Source organism: Oncorhynchus mykiss, chromosome 30 (assembly GCF_013265735.2).
Source record: "Oncorhynchus mykiss isolate Arlee chromosome 30, USDA_OmykA_1.1, whole genome shotgun sequence".
NCBI lineage: Eukaryota > Metazoa > Chordata > Actinopteri > Salmoniformes > Salmonidae > Oncorhynchus > Oncorhynchus mykiss.
In genome coordinates, this window is record NC_050570.1 from 45,020,812 (window position 1) to 45,046,127 (window position 25,316).

Sequence of the window (25,316 nt, forward strand, 5' to 3'; positions counted from 1 at the left end):
CCCCAAAGTATGCATGTAAATGGTCCCTCTCCTTCCATCTCTCTCCAAAAATCCACTTTTCCCTCCAAATTAGTGCAGTCCAGTATGATTTTCTGGAAGGTGTCTGGAATGAACAGTTCAAAGTAAGACTGTGTGTCCTGCACATGAGTAACCCCCATCCACGTTGGCCCTGGTTGCATCCTTATCACATTGGCAGCCATGCGGGTGGCTCATTCCTTGACCAAGAAGACCATTCAATTTCACAATTTTTTAACATACATATTTCTCCTCCTGCAGGCTGATGATGAGCTGGTTGCTGATGGGCTGGTACTGGGGGCTGAGGGTCAATCTCATCCTCTCCTTCCAACTCACTGTCAGACTCTGAATAGACAGAAACATGATCCTCATATTTCGGAAAACTCCTTCCACACTAGCTTCTCTCTCTGCAAAAATAATTTTAAGGGCCCTCTGAGCAGAGATCATTCTTGCCATACTGATCGATTGTGACAACGAGCTACACATGCAAAGCTATTTGTTGTGTCCCTCCTCCAATTTGCACCTGGTTGGGGTAGAGTGTGGGAAATACTTAATTTTTTTACAATGTATCAAAATAATGTAATGTAATAACATTGTTCAGGTTCCCACAAGACATTGTGTAGTTTTACACATTACAAAAGGGTAAAGAGTGCAAGACAGCAGGAGACAGGTTCTTGGTGCTCTGTTGAAACAGCAGGCTCAGGAAGGAGCAAGGCAGAGTGAAGGCACACAGCAAACCTTGTTTAAGTATTACTTGTTTTCACCTACACACACACACTTGTATTACCCTCGGGTCCAGTGGACTCAAACACCACACGTGTAATATAAATGTGCGGGGGGGGGGGGGGGGGGGGGGGTGCAGTGCATGACAGACTCAATGAAAATGTGTTCTTTTACATGTTCACAGAAAATGAGCCAAGTCCAATGAGTCTCAGGTTGAAAAAAATCATTAATTGTATAATTTGTCTTTTAGTAAACATTGAAAATGGGTTCCACAGACCTGAACACTACACTAGGGTTAAAGGTATTTTTTTAAACTTTATATATTTTTGAGATTTTATTGAAGCGATAGAACAGTGTTGGAAAGATGGGGAGGGCGAATCAAAGGGCAGTGAGACGGATTCGAACCCATGCCGGCTATAACCACACAGGCTACCTACCATACATAATATTTTTGGGAATGAACATCAGATAAGTGCATGCTTGAGTACATTGAATTGTCACAATCCCAATTCAAAACAGTCCTTTTTATTTATCTGTACATTTACATGCTCCTTTTCTCATTGCATTCATCAGAAGTTCTATTTTTTTCAATCAAATTTGACCTCGGCCAAACTGAGATTTGCTACTTCTTTCCTATCACTAATTGTTCACCAATGCTGTTGAAGAGAAATAGTAAAGTAGAAAAAAAGTTGGGGTTATCCAGATAAACCAGCTGCCCTATTTCATTCTGAGCAAAATATCTAGATTTAGGTAATAACATAAAAAGTGTAATGTGTAAAAAAAAGTATTTGGTTTATTTCAGTACAAAATACACATGGCAGATACCGGCAGATTACAGGGTGCAAGTTATATATAGTTTGAGATTCATTAGTATACGAATACAAACGGCTCTTTGCTGTTAAAAATTATTACAAAGAACAGACTTAAGTACAATTGTATGTTGTGGCTTATTACACTACAGTAATAAACACAGAGTCAACGCATTATTTTAGAATTAGGTAAAGAACAAATGGGGGACAAATGTTGATCCTACATCATCAACAGGGTTCTATTTCACAAATAAAATAAGATTGCCAGTTTTGAGATGTCAAATTATTCATCAAAACATCTCAAATATTTTTAGGGTCACAGAATTGAGTCTGAATCAACTCACAAATATGGAACATATCCAGAATCTTTCAGAAATTTAGATGGCTATCCTGCTTTGTGTGAAATATCACCCAGGGGAAAAGTAGGCTAACTGTTAATTACATCTATATGAAGGTTTGCAGGACTAGTGCTACACATCCTCTCTAAACAAACAAGTTACTTCATGACAAATGTAGTTTACGGAAGTTCAATCAGGAAGGCTGGTCTGAATGCTTGGTTAACTTGAAGCATAACATAATTATATGGGCATAGTGGGAATGAATACGAACGTATTATCATCAGCATAGCGGCCTTCTTTCCTATTAGCCACGTCCGGAATGTAATTCATTATTTACCTTATATCCCATAAGCACGGCACAATAATGCACATTCCTCATGCCTGCTGTTCAGCTTATGAGCTCACACTTATAATTAGCACCGTCCTCTCTCGCAGCCAATGGGCAATCTTACGATGTATTTATATGTCAACTTACCCATGTTCTCGCACTTTCTCATCAACAGTTGTCGACAACCATCCCCTCCCCCAGTTATAATAATGGGAAGCGGAGTTGGTTTCCGATGCCAGCTGCCCAGTGTAGGGCTACCCGTCATCAGCATCTGGCTCTGAGGGGCAATCCCCGGAGACGAGGCCATACCGCAAATTTAAGAAAATTCCATATTACATTCTGTCTCTGTTGTTAATTCAGTTAACCCTGTATACTATTGAACTTTACATAACACCAACATTATAAATACACTGCATTTGTTGTCATTGTTGGACCCACAATTATTTTGGTTGATAGGAATGATGCCTTGTCTGCAGCTTTTCAACGGATCTTCATTAGCTTTGACTCATTCATTTAATACAGTTCAAAAACGAACTCCTTGATGTACATGGCTGGTAAGCAGTGTGACAAAAAATTTGCAAACAGCATTACAATAAAAATGACTTAAAAAGCAGGCCTACACCTGTATGCACAGACAAAAAGTACCTGGACAGCCTAAACTTCCACCCAATCATTTTAAAATAAACAATAGTACTTTAGTGTCAAACTACTTTTGCCTACCAGTCCATAAGTTGAAGTTGTGCAAAAAATATATTATGTGGTCATGGATACTACACCGTGAAATAATACCAGTGTTTCAAACATTTGTTTCCACTCTCATTCTGCTTCTTCTTTATCTCACTCGATTCCATGCAGTTTTTCAAAAATCAAATTTGTCTAGTCAGTTTAACTGGGCTCCCTTCCTTTTCTGTTGTAGGTATGAATAACAGCACCCTCTAGTTTCTAAATGATCCCATTCCTTCCAGCAACGTCAAACCAGTGACTTACATCAGGTTGACCCAATGTAGGAGGCCACCTAAAACACAGTATCTGTGAGATCTCCCCCTTATACCATCCCTCCTCTCTCACTCTTTCTTCAGGCTGTGGACTCATCTCTTGCTCTCTTCTCATCTAGCTCAAGGCCTCCCTTTACATCCTTACTCAATAATGAAATAACAAAACCGGAAATACAAAAAGTATAGTGAAAAAAAGTTTGAAGATGCTAATTTCTATGTGTGAATGAAACCATAAAAATGTAACACCACTTTGCCCACCATTGACGTAAGCAAGCTCTCCCACACACATCCCTGCCCCATTCACCAGTTTTTTTTTGCATTTCCAAGTGTATATCCCCCCCCCCCCCCCCCCTTGCCCAATTTTCCCATTTCCCTCCAGGTAAGTCAGATAAGACTTGCATCAGTGGTGAGGTGAGGAGGTTTTGGTCTCTGTGACAACAGTGCTATGCCAGGGGAGGGGACAGTTAAAGGAGGGTGCAGGGGCAGCCACCGCTCTTCCGTTTTCCTGTGTGGTTTGCAGGTAGAGGGGGACTCTCAGTCTCCTGAAACTTTCTGTGTTTAAAAAAAAAGAGAATGAAAGAGAGAGAGAGACAGAGAGAGAGTGAGGGAAAGAGCATTGGATGCTTCGACTCAGGAGCAGGCTATAATGGACACCACAACATCTGTCCCTCAACTTTGCCTCTAGTCACCAACTCTTCTAATCATCTAGCTATAAACATGATGACCTATTATAAAGTACCTTACAGCTTTCTGCAACATAATAAAATATTTAAAACAGCCTACTTTGCAGCTAGCTGTTAACGTTGTGACATTACCTTATAGCTCGCACCACCTCCAGGAAGGCTTCGTCTACGTTGTAGCGGTTCTTAGCCGAGGCCTCCATGTAATGGATCCTGTTCTCTCTGGCAAAGCCCTGGGCCTCCTCTCTGGAGATCTACAGGCAGTACAGAGAGAGAGAGGTACATGCACTCAGGTTAAAAGCGAGCTGCTCGCCAGGCGAGTTTCATTTCCTCATTCCATTAAACTGTGTAAGATTAGGAAGTTGCTATTAGATCTAGCCAAAGAAACACTTGTAGCCACTCGCCACCTGTTGGCAACTCAAACGTATTTTCAAGGCCTGAGACTTTGAACCTGTAGGATCTAAATTGGCATTAAAGCTAGCAGAATATCTCTTTTAACAATGAAGACCAGTACCACTCTCGACTGGTCCAGGTCAGCCTTGTTCCCCACCAGCACCATGGGGAAGTCATCCCGGTCCTTCACTCTCAGTATCTGGGTGTGGAACTTGTGGATCTCATTGTAACTGAAAAAAGGGAAGGAAAGTGGTCGAAACAAGAACACATTAGGAACTGATCACAAGTGCTTTATGTCCAGGTGCAATCCATTCATTCAATTTACTGTAAAAAAACAACAAGTGTACATACCCCCTAAAACAGAGGCATATTCATTTGCATAAATCCAACTTCTTTTTTGTTTGTTGAATTGTATACTCTTATTTTAAAATGTACAAAGACGACAGCACAGTGACAACAAACATTCAAACATGACAACAAACACTAGAAGTGGGAGGGGTAGCCTGTGTCCTACCAGGACACAAAGGACATCTATCGAACCCTGCCAAATCAAGCCAGGCATCCTGTGTGACCTGGCAGGAGTCAAGTCTGGGGGGAAAGGTACAGTTCATAAATAAATACAGACAATTGTTATATTAGGCTAAGCTCTACATATGTTCTTAGAATGTTGTGTTTGTACTTAGACTCGTCGCCGCATGGGGACAGAACTTCTGCAGTGCACCTTTAAGACCCATTCTACAGCTCATAAGAGGGCAAGGGCTTGTTGCAATTCATAGGAGCTTCACAACTAATCTAAACTAACGGCACACATTAACTCTGTTAAGGTGCAATTGCACCCATCCACCTTTCAATTCAGAGAGAACTACTACAGCAGCTCATTACGCTGCCTGTATATGACACCATGTCATGAATGCAACACTTATGAGAGGTGAACGCCTATAACAAGTCTCACTTCCCCTAGTTACTGTAGCACTCTTTGATTAGTGTTGCATGGCCGAAACCAGAAAACACAGTATAGACTAAGTGTAATACTGACCATGGCTTGAATGCCTCAACACCTCAAGGAATGAATAAATGATCATGAGTGTGCTGCATTTGCATCGCAAATAGGGATGTTAACGGTTAACAGTTAAATCGGTTAGCAGCCAAAAATGTATTTGACTAGTCATGCTTATTGGTCTCTACAGGGATCATCAACTAGATTTAGCCGCTGGCCAATTGTTCTTGAACAGACGGTCGGGGGGACAGAACATCATTTAAAAAAGTTTGACTGTAAATTGTACGACAAGAACAGATACACATTTTGACTAAAATAATCATTTCAAACCTTGATTACATTTGGGAACATTGCCCTGCGTAGGGTGCTGTCTTTTGGATGGGACGTTAAACGTGTGTCCTGACTCTGTGGTTATTCAAAATCCCTTGGCGCTTATTGTAAGAGTAGGGGTGTTCACCCCGTTGTCATGGCAAAATGTTCTACCTGGCCACATTCCATCATGGCCACTTAATCATCCCCTTCAGTCCTAATCGCATACATCACTCCTCACCTCTCCACCTGATGTGTAGTGGTCGCTGTGCATCTCTGAGGTGTGTGAAGGGAGTCTTCCCCTGACTATATAAAAGTGCTTTGAGTACCTCAGCTGGTAGAAAAGTGCAATATAAATCCAATCAATTATTTGTAATGATTATTATTTGAATATGATCACATCTCTATAATGCATGGGAATATATTTCCAAAATAAAAAAAACTAACTTGGAGCTGATTTCCTGGTGTCTTATGTCCAACAATGAATATTCAAATGTATTTATTGCTCAGAAAACTGGGGGGTGGGGGAGGGGGGGCAAATAAAACCACCCACAGGCCAGATTCGGGCCGCAAGTTTTGGGGAACCTGGGTCTATATTTTACTTTGCATAATTTTTGACATTAAAATTGCCGCATGTGTATTTTCAATAGTCGTCATAAATCAAATGTATCACATGTGCACAGCACAGAGAGCCTAGTTTGCGGAGAGGAATAGCCTACCAGACAGCGTGAGAGTAGCTCCTCAAAAAGCCTGTAGGCTACTGGAGTGAAACCTGCTTTTGTAAGCCCAGTCATTGCACAACAAACAATTCTAAATGCAACCGCGTGTTAAAACCTTGTGGCATTGACTAAAAAGGAGCTATTTTTATTTCTCAATCTCAACTCGTAAAGCGAGCCTCCCATTTGCCATAAGCTATTAATGAAAAATGTCCGGTCCTTGTATGCATATGCATGCATAGTATCAGAGAGGAAGAGGCAAGGCGCCAAAATCTGTCCAATGTGTTTCTATGGGCTTATTTTGGACCTAAGATTGTCGCCTGCTTTCCTGCCTTGGGACGACTCCCATTGTTAGAGCGGAAACATAAGCATCTCATCATTATATACATATCTCTGATAGTATTTTCTGTTGGTCATTTTAATGTTCTGAATTTTTTTTTTACCCTTCGTTGGACTGGTTAATGAGGGTCAGTTAGTTGGCAGCTAAATTTACCAAAATTTGCATCCCTAATTGCATACAGTGACGTTGCCTTCCTGAAACCTTGAGTACTGTAGCCCTGACAAATGCTTTAGATCTGAGGACTATGTTGTGTAGTTGGGAATACTGTTTTGAATCTCCAATCTACAGCTTGCCTATGACTCGAGATTGTCTGGGTGGATGCATTCACCCAGACGATTCTTACCTGCCAGTGTCATTCAGAGCGAACACCAGCAAGAAGCCTTCTCCTGAGCGCATGTACTGCTCCCTCATTGCCCCAAACTCCTCTTGACCTGCTGTGTCCAAGACTGACAGACACACACACACACAGATTCAGATGTACATACACAGGGATAAATATGTACAGTGACATACAGTACATTCGGACAGTATTCAGACCCCTTGACCTTTTCCACATTTTGTTATGGTACAGCCTAAAATTAAACTCCCCCCCCCCCCCCCCCCCCCACACACACACACCAATCTACAAACAATACCCCATAATGACAAAGCATTATACCCCAGTCAGAAATCCTGAGTCGGTTTCAATCAAGGATCTCTGTACTTTGCTCCATTCATATTCCCCTCGATCCTGACTAGTCTCCCAGTCTCTACCGCTGAAAAACATCCCCACAGCATAATGCTGCCCCTATTTTAGAACAAGGCTTTAATAACAAAATGTGGAAAAAGTCAGGTGATCTGAATACTTTCCGAATGCACTGTAGATGCAACATAGTAACAAATGCAGGAGGGGTGCAAGGAAGGCTCACTGACAAGCGCAACACCCTCCTTTTGTGTCAGTAGGAATTACACTTCAGCTCAGATTTTCACTTTAAAATGTATGCAAAACAAAAAACATTGATTTAAAAGTTCAAACCATACAACTCTATGCACAATCTACATAGAACATTTCACAAAAACACATTTACTGATATAACTGAGCAGATGCAAAGTTTCTAAAAAATAATTATGATAAAATCAGTTTATGCGACCACGTTTTCCAAAAACGGTTAAATATCTGCTCCGAATTAAGATTCAAAGATGTCTGCTGAAAGAATGGGGTGTCAGTTATGACAGGACACCTTGAGTTTAAAATAAGGTATTTTGGTCATTGAATAACAGTAGGTGAAGTGGATTTACATCCCTGATCTGTACTATACAGGAATGCATATAATTATGGATATGAATATCATTCTCTTCATGGTGATGTATCCTGAACTATCCAGAGGTGTGGGGGACAAATATAGAACAAAGAGGATAAAATGACAGAAGAGGACAGAGACAAAAGACAAAGAACAGCTTAAAAGAGGAAGAGCTTGCATGCAGTGGTGGAAAAAGTACCCAATTGTCATACTTGAGTAAAAGTAAAGATACTTGAGTCATTTTCTATTAAGGTAAAAGTCACCCAGTAAAATACTACTTGAGTAAAAATCTAAAAGTATTTGGTTTTAAATATACTTAAGTATAAAAAGTGAAAGAATGAATCATTTCAAATTCCTTAAGCAAACCAGACAGCACAATTTTTTAAAAGTACTTGTTACATTTTGAATGCTTAGCAGGAAAGGAGGAATGTTCAAATTCACGCACTTATCATGAGAACACCCTTGGTCATCCCTACTGCCTCTGATCTGGCAGATTCACTAAACATGAATGCCTCGTTTGTAAATTATGTCAGAGGGTTGGACATAATTTATAAACGAGGCATTCATGTTTTGTGAATCTGCCAGATTTGGATAGAAAACACTCTAAAGTTTCTAAAACCGTTAAACTTATGACTGTGAATGTAACAGAACTGATATGGCAGGCCACAACCCCCCCCCCCCCCCCAGAAAAAAAATTTCAGCCTACCATTATTTTCAATGGCTATCACTTTTATTATAAGGCCAAGTCCTCCCAGATTGCAGTTCCAAGGGCTTCCACTAGATGTCAACAGTCTTTAGAAAGAGTTTCATGCTGGTTTTTGGAAGAATGAGCCAGAAATTGTAGTTTTTCTAGGTGGCTCCCATTCTGGCTGTAGTGTTTCCAAGCGTGTGGAAGAGAGTGCGTTCTTTGGTATTATTCTCCGGTAAAGACAATATCGATTCTCCGTCTTAAATTGTATTGTTTATTTACGTATTAGGGTACCTACGGTTTGATTATAAATGTTGTTTGATTTGTTTGGAAAAGTTTATTAGTAACGTTTGGGATTAATTTTGTATGCATTTTGATGGAGGGAAACTGGGTGGATTATTGACTGAAGCGCGCCAGCTAAACTGAGTTATGGATATAAAGAGGACATTCTTGAACAAAAATACAATTTGTGATGTAACTGGGACCGTTTGGAGTGCCAACAGAAGAAGATCAAAGGTAAGGCATTTTTTATATCACTATTTCTGACTTTCGTGTTGCACCTGCCTGGTTGAAATATGTTTTTCATGTGTTTGTAGGCGGGAAGCTGTCCTCAGATAATCACATGGTTTGCTTAAAACGCCGTAAAGCGTGTTTGAAATCTGACAACGGCTGGATTAACAAGAAGTTAAGCTTTATTTTGATGTATTACACTTGTGGTTTTATGAAAGTTAAATATTTATAATACTGTAGTTTGAATTTTGCTCTCTGCAATTTCACCGGATGTTGGCCAGGTGGGAAGCTACCGTCCCACCTGCCCATAAGAAGTGCTTTACACTACTGCTTGCGTAAGTGATTCAAATAATAGAGGCCTATCTCTGCTATCATTCAAGAGGTCAGCAGTAAGAGAACTATGGGCCCCAGAGCAGTGGGCAGGGATGCTGGCCCCCTACTTTCTGGGTGTGTACAGGCTGCGTATTTCAACCTGGATCCTGCAGATGCAGAGAACTAAGAAACTAAAAGCCAAAATCTTATCCCGGTGCTGTCTGAATCCACAGGCCAAGCGTTTCCACGAGTTGACCTTCGATAGCAACGAGTCAGCAAGAGCCCAAATGTATCAACTAATATGGCTGACCAGGGGTTGGTGAGAGACGGTGTTTCTGGTGCCCACTGAGCCTTCCTCCGGTTCAAGGGGTGCACATCCATGTAATCTATCCCCGCAGTGTTGGACCGCGGAGGGAGCCCCGGTATTAAAAGTCCAAGGAGAGGATGCAGAAGCGATGTAAGATTACCCTAGTTCGGTCACACTTAGTACAGGAGGGAGATTTATGTCAGGAACAGATGTCAGTCTCCTGTATCCATGGCAACACAGTGGTGCAGGTTACGTTAGTTACTCCACGAGGCAAGTGCACTATGAAGGTGGGGGTGGTGAACCAATTATCAGTACTGCTAGGGAGAGACTAATTTGTTTGAGAGTTTGTGGCGGATTAAACAGAGCAGCCCCAAGACTGCACCAGTGCGTGTAAGCAATGCAAAGCAGTCACTGGCACACTCAGAGAAAACACATCCCCCAAAAGGCACGTAACCGATATGCCCCACTAGCACTCCAGGGAGAAGTCACCCAGATCAAGAGCAGGGGAGGAAGAAAATGAAATTCAAGATCAGAGGCACAGGCAGCTGTTTCAAGAAAAGACCGGAGGATACATGCTTAGGTATCAAAACGGAGAGCGGAAGAGACCAAGGGCCCGCACGGGCCCCGGTGTGAATAGACAGCCAAGACGTTAATTTATCTGATGAGTTGACAGGACAGTTTAGCACCACACAGCTGCAGGACCCAGACCTGGTCTCGGCGCAACACAGAGTGAAGGTGATGGATGGGAAGCACATGGAGAACGTCAATCCCCCCTTATTAAACCCCCCTTATTACTGCATAAAGGGCTTACAGTACTGGTGGTTAAGAGAAGGGGCCTATAGAGACATGGTACGGTACCTGGCGCATGTGTTGAGCGGCCACTTGGCAGTAGACAAAACTAAAAAGCACATCATGAGTAGATTCTACTGGCCCCACATTACAAGTGATAGTAGAGAAGTACTGCAAGTCAAGTGACAAGTGCCAAAAATAATGCCTCCTCAGCAAATTACAGAAACCAACTCATCCCCCTCCCCATCATTGAAACACCCTTTGAATAGATAGCCATGGATCTGGTAGGTCCTATTCCCAAATCAGCCCGGGAGCACGAATATACAGTGCCTTGCACCACCATCCCCCTTGGTGGTTTTCCTATTTTGTTGCATTACAACCTGTAATTTAAATTTATTTAGATTGCATGTAATGGACATACAAAATATTCAAAATTGTTGAAGTGAAATGAAAAAAAATACATGTTTCCAAGAATTTAAAAAATAAAAATAAAAATAAAAAAAAGTTTTAATTTTTAAGTGGTGCGTGCATATGTATTCACCCCCTTTGCTATGAAGCCCCTAAATAAGATCTGGTGCAACCAATTACCTTCAGAAGTCACATAATTAGTTAAATAAAATTAACCTGTGTGCAATCTAAGTGTCACATGATCTCAGTTATATATACACACCTGTTCTGAAAGGCCCCAGAGTCTGCAACACCACTAAGCAAGGGGCACCACACCTAATCAAGGGGCACCATGAAGACCAATGAGCTCTCCAAACAGGTCAGGGACAAAGTTGGAGAAGTACAGATCAGGGTTGAGTTGTAAAACTATATCAGAAACGTTGAACATCCACGGAGCACCATTAAATCCATTATTTTAAATTGAAAGAATATGGCACCACAACAAACCTGCCAAGAGAGGGCCGCCCGCTAAAACTCACGGACCAGGCAAGGAGGCCATTAATCAGAGGCAACAAAGAGACCAAAGATGACCCTGAAGGAGCTGCAAAGCTCCACAGCGGAGATTGGAGTATCTGTCCACAGGACCACTTTAAGCCATACACTCCACAGAGCTGGGCTTTGCGGAAGAGTGGCCAGAAAAAAGCCATTGCTTAAAGAAAAAAACAAGCAAAGACGTTTGGTGTTCGCCAAAAGGCATGTGGGAGACTCCCCAAACATTTGGAAGATGGTACTCTGGTCAGATGAGACTAAATGTAGCTTTCTGGCAATCAAGGAAAACCCTAAGTCTGGCGCAAACCTAACACCTCATCACTCCGAGAACACCATGCCCACAGTGAAGCATGGTGGTGGCAGCATCATGCTGTGGGGATGTTTTTCCATCGGCAGGGACTGGGAAACTGGTCAGAATTGAAGGATGGCGCTAAATACAGGGTAATTCTTGAGAGAACCTGTTTGTCTTCCAAAGATTTGAGACTGGGACGGAGGTTCATCTTCCAGCTGGACAATGACCCTAAGCATACTGCTAAAGCAACACTCGAGTGGTTTAAGGGGAAACATTTAAATGTCTTGGAATGGCCTAGTCAAAGCCCAGACCTCAATCCAATTGAGAATCTGTGGTATGACAAAGATTGCTGTACACCATTGGAACCCACCCAACTTGAAGGAGCTGGAGCAGTTTTGCCTTGAAGAATGGGCAAAAAATCCCAGTGGCTAGATGTGCCAAGCTTATAGAGACATACCCCAAGAGACTTGCAGCTGTAATTGTTGCAAAAGGTGGGGGGGGGGGGGGGGGGAATAGTTATGTACATTCAAGTTTTCAAATTGTTTTTGGTCTTATTTCTTGTTTGTTACACAATAAAAAAATATTTTTCTGCATCTTCAAAGTGGTAGGCATTTTGTGTAAATAAAATGATGCAAACCACCCAAAAATCTAATTTAATTCCAGGTTGTAAGGCAACAAAATAGGAAAAATGCCAAGGGGGGTGAATACTTTCGCAAGCCACTGTATACCGGTGGTAATTGATTTTTCCACATGCTACGCCAAAGCCATACCACTGCGTAATATGTCCACTAAAAGGTATTGCTAAAGAGTTGTTTCAGATATTCTCCCGAGTCGGCAGGGACCCCGTTTATGTCCCGCATAATGAAAGATTTGTGTGCCTTGTAACAGGTTAAACAGATACACTCAAGCATATTTCATCCTCAGATGGTTCATGAGAACGCTTGAATAAAACTGTAAAGTCGATGATAAAAGGTAGTTGTGGAATGGGACAGGAGGAACTGGGACATGGTATTACTTCACTTATTGTTTGCTCTTAGGGAGATACCCCAGTTGCCAATGGACTTCTCCCTGTTTTAACTGTTAAATGGGAGGCCGTGCCGAGGGATCCTGGACTTATGTAGGAGATAAGGTACATTGGATCTTAGCGCAATGGAAGTAATGGCGAGTATCCCCTGTAAACTACAGAGTTAGGCAGCCAGGTAGGAGAAAACCTGAACAGCTATACCACATCAACCTTATGAAGGAGTACCATGAGAGAAATTAAGATATTAGGTTCTGCTCCCAACCCGCAGTCCAACAAGATCAACCCCAACTAGAGGTGCAGGTCGTGAAGTCACTGACACACCAGCAAGAGCAGGACCTACATGCCCTAGTGGTCCGACGCCAGGAGGTATTCTCTTCCCTCAAAGGGAATATAAATCTCATCCAGCATCATATATACACAGAGCCAGGCAAAATAGTGAACTTAAGGCCTTACAGAATCCATGCTGCGGGACAAAGAAATAGTCAGAGAGATGCTGGGTTGGGGAGTTAGAAGCGTCTCAGTGCATGGTCAAGTCTGTTAGTTCTCGTTCCGAAGCCAGACGTAACGGTGATATTCTGTAACGCCTTCTGAAGCCTGAACGCCATCTCCAAATTTGAACCCAATGCCCAGTGTAGATGAGCTGATAGAGCGATTGGGAAAGGCGAGCTACATAACTACGCTAGATCTCACGAAAGGCTATATGCAGGTGCCTCTGGCGGCCTTTTCCATTACGTGAAATTACTGTTGGGTTTCACAGCGAGACCGCCACGTCACAGCTGTTAATGGACAGCTACTCAGACCCCACCGAGCCTACATGGCCACTTACATCGACAACGTGATGATCCATAGCGAAGACTGGGAGACGCACCTACAACAGGTACGGCCGTGCTGGGAAGCCTAAGGAGAGCGGGCTTGACAGCTAAGAAATGCAGGCTCGGGTTAAGTGAGGCAGAATATGTGGGGTACACTATTGGATGTGGTGTCATACGCCCCCAGACAAAGAGAGTGGAGGCTATCCAAGAGTGGCCAAGGCATAAAAATCAGGTGTGATCCTTTTTAGGGCTCACAAGTTACTACTGGTGCTTTATACCAAATGATGTCTCTATAGCCGCTTCATTGTCCGACCTGACCAAGAAAGACCTCCCCACACATGTGAGATGGACTCAAGTAGCAAAGATGGCTTCCTTTAACTTCTAGAAAGCTCTGTGCGCAAAACCAGTGCTAAGAGCACCAGACTTTGACAGGGACTTAAAAAAAATATATATATTTGCGAAGTAATTACAATTTAGCAATTTACACTGGAGTGATATATGTGCAAGTAAAAATACTGGTGTGCAAAAGAGTAGAAAGACAAAAACGGGGATGAGGAAGGTAGTTGGTTGGATGGGCTATTTACAGATGGGATGTGTACAGCTGCAGCGATCGGTAAGCTGCTCTGACAGTTGACACAACATTAGCGAGGGAGATATAAGTCTCCAACTTCAATGATTTTTGCAATTCGTTCCAGTCATTGGCAGCAGAGAACTGGAAGGAAAGGCGGACAAACGAGGTGTTGGCTTTGGTGATGACCAGTTAAATATACCTGCTGGAGCGCGTGCTACAGGTGGCCGTTGTTATGGTGACCAGTGAGCTGAGATAAGGTGGAGCTATACCTAGCAAAGACTTATAGATGACCTGGAGCCAGTGGGTTTGATGATGAATATGTAGCGAGGACCAGCCAACGAGAGGATACAGGTCGCAGTGGTGGGTAGTATATGGGGTTTTGGTAACAAAACGGATAGCACTGTGATAGCAAATTGGATGTAGTCTGAGTAGTGTTGGAAGCTATTTTGTAAATGACATCGCTGAAGTCAAGGATCGGTAGGATAATCCGTTTTACGAGGGTAAGTTTGGCAGCATGAGTGAAGGAGGCTTTGTTGCAAAATAGGAAGCCGATTCTAGATTGAACTTTGGATTGAAAATTCTTAATGTGAGTCTGGAAGGAGAGTTTACAGTCTAGCCAGACACCTAGGTATTTATAGTTGTCCACATATTCTATGTCAGAACCGTCCAGAGTAGTGATGCTAGTCGGGCGGGCAGCTATCGGTTGAAGAGCATGTATTTAGTTTTACTAGCATTTAAGAGCAGTTGGAGGCCATGGAAGGAGTGTTGTATGGTGTTGAAGCTTGTTTGGAGGTTTGTTAACAGTGTCCAAAGAAGGGCCAGATGTATACAGAATGGTGTCGTCTGCATAGAGGTGGATCAAATAATCACCCGCAGCAAGAGCAACATCATTGATACAGTGCCTTGCGAAAGTATTCGGCCCCCTTGAACTTCATGTTTGAAGCCACATTTCAGGCTTCAAACAAAGATATAAAACTGTATTTTTTTGTGAAGAATCAACAACAAGTGGGACACAATCATGAAGTGGAACGACATTTATTGGATATTTCAAACTTTTTTAACAAATCAAAAACTGAAAAATTGGGCGTGCAAAATTATTCAGCCCCCTTAAGTTAATACTTTGTAGCGCCACCTTTTGCTGCGATTACAGCTGTAAGTCGCTTGGGCTATGTCGCTATCAGTTTTGCACATCGAGAGACTGACATTTTTTCCCATTCCTCCTTGCAAAACAGCTCGAGCTCAGTGAGGTTGGATGGAGAGCATTTGTGAACAGCAGTTTTCAGTTCTTTCCACAGATTCTCGATTGGATTCAGGTCTGGACTTTGACTTGGCCATTCTAACACCTGGATATGTTTATTTTTGAACCATTCCATTGTAGATTTTGCTTTATGTTTTGGATCATTGTCTTGTTGGAAGACAAATCTCCGTCTCAGTCTCAGGTCTTTTGCAGACTCCATCAGGTTTTCTTCCAGAATGGTCCTGTATTTGGCTCCATCCATCTTCCCATCAATTTTAACCATCTTCCCTGTCCCTGCTGAAGAAAAGCAGGCCCAAACCATGATGCTGCCACCACCATGTTTGACAGTGGGGATGGTGTGTTCAGCTGTGTTGCTTTTACGCCAAACATAACGTTTTGCATTGTTGCCAAAAAGTTCAATTTTGGTTTCATCTGACCAGAGCATCTTCTTCCACATGTTTGGTGTGTCTCCCAGGTGGCTTGTGGCAAACTTTAAACAACACTTTTTATGGATATCTTTAAGAAATGGCTTTCTTCTTGCCACTCTTCCATAAAGGCCAGATTTGTGCAATATACGACTGATTGTTGTCCTATGGACAGAGTCTCCCACCTCAGCTGTAGATCTCTGCAGTTCATCCAGAGTGATCATGGGCCTCTTGGCTGCATCTCTGATCAGTCTTCTCCTTGTATGAGCTGAAAGTTTAGAGGGACGGCCAGGTCTTGGTAGATTTGCAGTGGTCTGATACTCCTTCCATTTCAATATTATCGCTTGCACAGTGCTCCTTGGGATGTTTAAAGCTTGGGAAATCTTTTTGTATCCAAATCCGACTTCAAACTTCTTCACAACAGTATCTCGGACCTGCCTGGTGTGTTCCTTGTTCTTCATGATGCTCTCTGCGCTTTTAACGGACCTCTGAGACTATCACAGTGCAGGTGCATTTATACGGAGACTTGATTACACACAGGTGGATTGTATTTATCATCATTAGTCATTTAGGTCAACATTGGATCATTCAGAGATCCTCACTGAACTTCTGGAGAGAGTTTGCTGCACTGAAAGTAAAGGGGCTGAATAATTTTGCACGCCCAATTTTCAGTTTTTGATTTGTTAAAAAAGTTTGAAATATCCAATAAATGTCGTTCCACTTCATGATTGTGTCCCACTTGTTGTTGATTCTTCACAAAAAAATACAGTTTTATATCTTTATGTTTGAAGCCTGAAATGTGGCAAAAGGTTGCAAAGTTCAAGGGGGCCGAATACTTTCGCAAGGCACTGTATATACAGAGAAGAGTCGGACTCTGTGGTCCGGACAACAGGCCCTCCGACGTGACACACTGAACTCAATCTGAGAAGTTCATCGTCGGTATCGGAGCGGTCCTCTCCCAGGGAGTGGGAAAGGTCGAACACCCCATAGCCTACATCAGCAGTAAGCTCTCAGGGAGGGAAATAAAACATGCCACGGTTGACCGAGAGGGGCTGGCTATAAAATTGTTACTCAACTACCTCAGATATTATCTGCTGGGAATAAAATTCCCCCTCGTGACTGATAATGCTCACTCACCTGGATGGCGAGAAAAAAAGAGAATAACAGGAGGGTATGTAGATGGTTATTGTGCTTGCAACTCTAACTTGAAAGAGCTGCAAAATCTGGACCCCTACAAATCAGCCGGGCTAGACAATCTGGACCCTTCCTTTCTAAAATTATCTGCCGAAATTGTTGCCACCCCTATTACTAGCCTGTTCAATCTCTTGTGTCGTCTGAGATTCCCAAAGATTGGAAAGCAGCTGCGGTCATCCCCCTCTTCAAAGGGTGGGACACTCTTGACCCAAACTGCTACAGACCTACAGTGGGGCAAAAAAGTATTTAGTCAGCCACCAATTGTGCATGTTCTTCCACTTAAAAATATGAGAGGCCTGTAATTTTCATCATAGGTACACTTCAACTATGACAGACAAAATGAAAAAAAAAATCCAGAAAAATCACATTGTAGGATTTTTTATGAATTTATTTGCAAATTAAGGTGGAAAATAAGTATTTGGTCACCTACAAACAAGCAAGATTTCTGGCTCTCACAGACCTGTAACTTCTTCTTTAAGAGGCTCCTCTGTCCTCCACTCGTTACCTGTATTAATGGCACCTGTTTGAACTTGTTATCAGTATAAAAGACTCCTGTCCACAACCTCAAACAGTCACACTCCAAACTCCACTATGGCCAAGACCAAAGAGCTGTCAAAGGACACCAGAAACAAAATTGTAGACCTGCACCAGGCAGGGAAGACTGAATCTGCAATAGGTAAGCAGCTTGGTTTGAAGAAATAAACTGTGTGAGCAATTATTAGGAAATGGAAGACATACAAGACCACTGATAATCTCCCTCGATCTGGGGCTCCACGCAAGATCTCACCACGTGGGGTCAAAATGATCACAAGAACGGTGAGCAAAAATCCCAGAACCACACGGGGGGGGGGGGGGGGGGGGGGGGGGGGGGAGCTAGTGAATTACCTGCAGAGAGCTGGGACCAAAGTAACAAAGCCTAACACTACGCCGCCAGGGACTCAAATCCTGCAGTGCCAGACGTGTCCCCCTGCTTAAGCCAGTACATGTCCAGGCCCGTCTGAAGTTTGCTAGAGAGCATTTGGATGATCCAGAAGAAGATTGGGAGAATGTCATATGGTCAGATGAAACCAAAATATAACTTTTTGGTAAAAACTCAACTCGTTGTGTTTGGAGAACAAAGAACGCTGAGTTGCATCCAAAGAACACCATACCTACTGTATAGCATGGGGGTAGAAACATCATGCTTTGGGGCTGTTTTTCTGCAAAAGGGCCATGTATCGTGAGATTTTGAGTGAAAACCTCCTTCCATCAGCAAGGGCATTGAAGATGAAACGTGGCTGGGTCTTTCAGCATGACAATGATCCCAAACACACCGCCCAGGCAACGAAGGAGTGGCTTCGTAAGAAGCATTTCAAGGTCCTGGAGTGGCCTAGCCAGCCTCCAGATCTCAACCCCATAGAAAATCTTTGGAGTGAGTTGAAAGTCCATGTTGCCCAGCAACAGCCCCAAAACATCACTGCTCTAGAGGAGATCTGCATGGAGGAATGGGCCAAAATACCAGCAACAGTGTGTGAAAACCTTGTGAAGACTTACAGAAAACGTTTGACCTCTGTCATTGCCAACAAAGGGTATATAACAAAGTACTGAGATAAACTTTTGTTATTGACCAAATACTTATTTTCCACCATTATTTGCAAATAAATTCATTAAAAATCCTACAATGTGATTTTCTGGATTTTTTTTTCTCATTTTGTCTGTCATAGTTGAAGTCCATAATGAAAATTACAGGCCTCTCATCTTTTTAAGTGGGAGAACTTGCACAATTGGTGGCTGACTAAATACTTTTTTGCCCCACTGTATATCTATCCTACTCTGCCTTTCTAAGGTCTTCGAAAGCCAAGTCAACAAACAGATTACCGACCATTTCGAATCCCACCATATCTTCTCCGCTATGCAATCTGGTTTCAGGGTGCACCTCAGTCACGCTCAAGGACCTAAACGATATCTTGACCACCATCAATAAGAAACAACACTGTGCAGCCGTATTCATTGACCTGGCCAAGGCTTTCGACTCTCTCAATCACCACATCCTCATCGGCAGACTCGACAGCCTTGGTTTCTCAAATGATTGCCTCGCCTGGTTCACCAACTACTTCTCTGATAGAGTTCAGTGTGTCAAATCGGAGGGTCTGTTGTCCGGGCCTCTGGTAATCTCTATGGGGGTGCCACAGGGTTCAATTCTTGGACTGACTCTCTTCTCTGTATACATCAATGATGTCGCTCTTGCTACTGGCGAGTCTTTGATCCACCTCTACGCAGATGACACCATTCTGTATACTTCTGGCCCTTCTTTGGACACTGTTAACAACCCTCCAGGCGAGCTTCAATGCCATACAACTCTCCTTCCGTGGCCTCCAATTGCTCTTGAATATAAGTAAAACTATATACATGCTCTTCAACCGATCGCTGCCTGCACCTGCCCAACATCACTACTCTGGACGGCTCTGACATAGAATATGTGGACAACTACAAATACCTAGGTGTCTGGTTAGACTGTAAACTCTCCTTCCAGACTCACATCAAACATCTCCAATCCAAAGTTACATCTGGAATTGGCTTCCTATTTCGCAACAAAGCATCCTTCACTCATGCTGCCAAACACACCCTTGTAAAATTGACTATCCTACCAATCCTCGACTTCGGCGATGTAATTTCCAAAATAGCCTCCAATACCCTACTCAATAAATTGGATGCAGTCTATCACAGTGCCATCCGTTTTTTCACCAAAGCCCCATATACTACCCACCACTGCGACCTGTACGCTCTCGTTGGCTGGCCCTTGCTACATATTCATCATCAAACCCAATTCTCCCTTTGGCCGCCTCTCCTTCCAGTTCTCTGCTGCCAATGACTGGAACGAACTACAAAAATCTCTGAAACTGGAAACACTTATCTCTCTCACTAGCTTTAAGCACCAGCTGTCAGAGCAGCTCACAGATTACTGCACCTGTACATAGCCCATCTATAATTTAGCCTAAACAACTACCTCTTTCCCTACTGTATTTATTTTGCTCCTTTGCACCCCATTATTTCTCTCTACTTTGCACATTCTTCCACTGCAAATCAATCATTCCAGTGTTTTACTTGCTATATTGTATTTACTTCGCCACCATGGCCTTTTTTTGCCTTTACCTCCCTTATCTCACCGCACTTGCTCACATTGTATATAGACTTATTTTTCTACTGTATTATTGACTGTTTTTGTTTACTCCATGTGTAACTCTGTTGTTGTATGTGTCGAACTGCTTTGCTTTATCTTTGCCAGGTCGCAATTGTAAATGAGAACTTGTTCTCAACTTGCCTACCTGGTTAAATAAAGGTGAAATAAAAATAAATAAAAAACTTTGTCATCCACAGATCCGGGGTCCATCACAGAAATACAGACGCACTATCCCGTTGCGACGCACTGAATTTTGTTTCCACTTCTTGAACCGGCCGAGTGCAATTCGATGAACATTAAATATATTGTTTTGATTTTTGCAACTTACAAAGCCAACTCGTCATCTGTTTACACCACTCCTCGCTACCGCATAGATCGGAACCCCTCTGGACCAATACCAGTACACAAAAGCTAGAAATATGCAATATCCTTCTTTTGCATATTTGGGTATTATTCTAATGAGCTCTGCCTCCAAAGAAGACCAGTTTTGGTTGGTCTGGACCAGACCAAATCTGAACAAATCATAGATGTCTGTGTTTCTCAAGTTTGGACATTACAATACAGCACAGTAGAGTACAGTTCAGTACAGTAGATATTGGGCGGATTGACCAAATTTCAATTACTTTTCAACATCCATGGAGGTCCGTTGTCGGTTGGTGCTCAGTGGTTGAGGATGCTTGTTATAGTAAATGGAAAGAGGGTAGGTGGTTAGGTGTCATGGTAGGTATCAGTAAGAGTTGGGAGAGGTGACATTAACTGGAGAGAGATTAAAAGAAGAGAGTGGCAGAAAGGAGAGAAAGAGAGAAAGAAAAAAGAAAGAGAAAAAGAGAGAGCGAGAAAAAGAGAGCGAGAAAGAGAGAGCGGTTGTCGAGACCGTTTTCACAGTCTTGTTTTGACCACCAGACGACAGAAAGAGAAAGAAAACAGTTATGAGCAGAAGATAACAGTATGCCAGTTGAAGGGAGGACAGTAGCAGGTGACCCACATTGGACCCAAATGTTCCGTGTAGAGCATGGCGCTTGCAATGCCAGGGTTGTGGGTTTGATACCAGTATGGGAAAAAGTACAAAAATGTATTCACTCACTACTGTAAGTCAATCTGGGTAAGAGCGTCTGCTAAATGACTCAAATGTAAATGGTTTGTGACTACTATGACTTCCCATTTTAGCCAATTCAATCGCAGTAATTCCGTTACTGATTGTTCGGTAATTCCATTACGGATTTGGTAACAGAATTACAAGTTTTAATCACTTAATAATTCATAAACAAACTTGATATCAGTAAAACCCCTATAACGAATTATGAGGTCTACCTTTGCTTGTTACTTATGTGAACTTTCATTATCCTCCTTAGAAAATATTTTAAATGTGTGTGTTTCTGGTAACAGAATGCACAAGACAATGTTTCTTAAACCTACAGAAGGCAAATAATTTCTCTGTAACTAAATATAAGTGTTCATATTAGTTGGCAGGGGTCTTTACTTCAACATTGTGTTTTGATGTATTTATAATACCTTAAAACAATTATCTGGTAGATGTTGTCTAAGACCCCTTTTCCATCAGTACAACCAGAATTCGAAGCCTTTGATTATTCCTCATTTTTAGGATGGAAATGGTTAAAAACACATATACATATATACAGTGCCTTGCGAAAGTATTCGGCCCCCTTGAACTTTGCGACCTTTTGCCACATTTCAGGCTTCAAACCCTAAAAATATAAAACTGTATTTTTTTGTGAAGAATCAACAAGTGGGACACAATCATGAAGTGGAATGACATTTATTGGCTATTTCAAACTTTTTTAACAAATCAAAAACTGAAAGATTGGGCGTGCAAAATTATTCAGCCCCCTTAAGTTAATACTTTGTAGCGCCACCTTTTGCTGCGATTACAGCTGTAAGTCGCTTGGGGTATGTCTCTATCAGTTTTGCACATCGAGAGACTGAAATTTTTTCCCATTCCTCCTTGCAAAACAGCTCGAGCTCAGTGAGGTTGGATGGAGAGCATTTGTGAACAGCAGTTTTCAGTTCTTTCCACAGATTCTCGATTGGATTCAGGTCTGGACTTTGACTTGGCCATTCTAACACCTGGATATGTTTATTTTTGAACCATTCCATTGTAGATTTTGCTTTATGTTTTGGATCATTGTCTTGTTGGAAGACAAATCTCCGTCCCAGTCTCAGGTCTTTTGCAGAGTCCATCAGGTTTTCTTCCAGAATGGTCCTGTATTTGGCTCCATCCATCTTCCCATCAATTTTAACCATCTTCCCTGTCCCTGCTGAAGAAAAGCAGGCCCAAACCATGATGCTGCCACCACCATGTTTGACAGTGGGGATGGTGTGTTCAGCTGTGTTGCTTTTACGCCAAACATAACGTTTTGCATTGTTGCCAAAAAGTTCAATTTTGGTTTCATCTGACCAGAGCTTCTTCCACATGTTTGGTGTGTCTCCCAGGTGGCTTGTGGCAAACTTTAAACAACACTTTTTATGGATATCTTTAAGAAATGGCTTTCTTCTTGCCACTCTTCCATAAAGGCCAGATTTGTGCAATATACGACTGATTGTTGTCCTATGGACAGAGTCTCCCACCTCAGCTGTAGATCTCTACAGTTCATACAGAGTGATCATGGGCCTCTTGGCTGCATCTCTGATCAGTCTTCTCCTTGTATGAGCTGAAAGTTTAGAGGGACGGCCAGGTCTTGGTAGATTTGCAGTGGTCTGATACTCCTTCCATTTCAATATTATCGCTTGCACAGTGCTCCTTGGGATGTTTAAAGCTTGGGAAATCTTTTTGTATCCAAATCCGGCTTTAAACTTCTTCACAACAGTATCTCGGACCTGCCTGGTGTGTTCCTTGTTCTTCATGATGCTCTCTGCGCTTTTAACGGACCTCTGAGACTATCACAGTGCAGGTGCATTTATACGGAGACTTGATTACACACAGGTGGATTGTATTTATCATCATTAGTCATTTAGGTCAACATTGGATCATTCAGAGATCCTCACTGAACTTCTGGAGAGAGTTTGCTGCACTGAAAGTAAAGGGGCTGAATAATTTTGCACGCCCAATTTTTCAGTTTTTGATTTGTTAAAAAAGTTTGAAATATCCAATAAATGTCGTTCCACTTCATGACTGTGTCCCACTTGTTGTTGATTCTTCACAAAAAAATACAGTTTTATATCTTTATGTTTGAAGCCTGAAATGTGGCAAAAGGTCGCAAAGTTCAAGGGGGCCGAATACTTTCGCAAGGCACTGTATATATGTCTTAATTTAAAAAAATAATAATATAGACTTCGCTTTCATTTGACATGCTCCTATGAACTTCACGTTGGTCCTCATGGGTCCTTTTAGACGTAAATGCCCAGGGTTAACCGACTCGACAGGGGCCAACAGGCCATAGTGCACTTACATATTGTTATCTTCCTTGAATATGAACACAGACGGACAGAAACACTTTTGTTACGGCATAGTGAAAAGACTACACCTTGGCTTAGAGCATCAACATCTGCCAACTGCAAGTCATAACAGAGCAGATGTTGGTGAATCATACAGACAGATTTGGCCTTGCTCACTCACCGACTCAAGTAGTTTACGCTTTCCCTCTATTCTTGGAGCAAAGAACGTCAGTAAACTCACAGTATGACTTACTGTCTAATCGTGTCTCTTTCCCATCCACTGTGCATATTTTGGTGTAGGAGTCCTCGATGGTTGGGTCATAATCCGATACAAAGTATGACTGCGAAAAAGATAGGAGAGCATGGGTTAAGACTGTGTGGGTTGGCCTATATGGGTTAATATGCACAAGTTCAATGACCACCACAACATACTAGTCACATCAGAAGATGTGACAAGTTCAAGACAAACAAAACAACACACAGTTGACAATGTCCAAACAGTTGGGGGATTCTCTCACCTGAATGAATTGTATGGTCAAGGCACTTTTCCCCACACCGCCCCCGCCCACGACGACCAGCTTGAATCTCTCCTCCTCAGCAGACATGATTCGTTTCGTAAAATACTTTCAACAATTGTCTAAAAACGAAATGATAAAACTGATGACTAGCTGATAGGATCTATTGACTAAGTGTCATTTAGTAATCCGCAGGGTAGATGAGGGGGAAAAATGAAAGTCCACTTCTCCCACGATTGAGCGAACCACTTTTATCAAGGTAACGTTAGCTCATAGAGGTAGCAGAGTTGGGCTTTTACCTCGGTATTACGCCAATATATTTAACTTGAATTACCTACGATAGGTTATCAATATCTCAAATATAAAATGTATAGTTCGTTTTTTGATACTATTTCATAACATTGAAAAGTTTAGTTTTAGTCTGGCCCAGTGTTGTAAACGATCCACAAAAGTCGCCTCTAACCCCAATAGTTTCGTATTACTGCCCCTAAAATTCATAGGTCGCTACATAACCCGGTAAAAAAAAAACAAATCAAGTATTATTGTTAAAATCTAACGGTTTATCGGCCTCTCTCACATCATTTTTGTCAGGTGAAAAGCCTTCCGCACCCGCCTTAAGTAAATTGGGCTACCGATGCCAACTTTGTGACTCCAGAAGAAAGAAAAATATGAGCTTGATTATCAACTACCCCGTCAAACTTCAACGCACTTGCCTAACTTGCATTATCTCGAGATTGATCCGTCTACATATCTCTGCAGACGCATTATATACAAACGTTTGTGATGTCTAAGTTACAGGGTTTTTCTTGGCGATGTGTTCATTTTTCCCTCGTCTTCACGGACTTATTTTTTCATCGCTCCAAGGCAACTTTTGTTTCTCAACCAAGAAGGGTTTCTCGAAATCTCATGCATATGTAAAACCAGGCGTGTCTTACCGACACTGTTTCCTCATTGTATAAATTCTCATGCTTCTCCCTCTTTTCATGAATCAGCAAAGGCTCTATTAGAATGAGATACATTCTAAAAATGTTTATTTAATTAACACTGACCGTTTATTCGTGAAACTGAAACAATACGGTTAAACCAGATTTTAAATGAGTTAACTATAGTATTCACACATTATGTGTACTACATTACGTTTACTACCTTATTTGGCCGTTGAGCCCAGTTGTATGAAGGTCTAGTCATTCATCTGTTTAATGAGGAATTTTACAGCAGAGTGTACATA

At 42.1% G+C, this 25,316-nt stretch overlaps 1 protein-coding gene across 1 annotated transcript; it reads right to left on the minus strand.

The window, feature by feature from the left end:
* Positions 1-1,506: 1,506 nt before the first annotated feature.
* LOC110521016 (ras-related protein R-Ras-like) lies at positions 1,507-25,017 on the minus strand. The gene is made up of 6 exons (XM_036968766.1): positions 24,092-25,017; positions 23,827-23,914; positions 6,987-7,089; positions 4,403-4,511; positions 4,024-4,142; positions 1,507-3,760 (listed from the first exon to the last, which is right to left on the minus strand). Exons 1-6 carry the CDS (start codon positions 24,176-24,178, stop codon positions 3,673-3,675), a joined length of 594 nt encoding a protein of 197 aa, XP_036824661.1. The 5' UTR covers positions 24,179-25,017; the 3' UTR covers positions 1,507-3,672.
* Between the last annotated feature and the right edge of the window lie 299 nt (positions 25,018-25,316).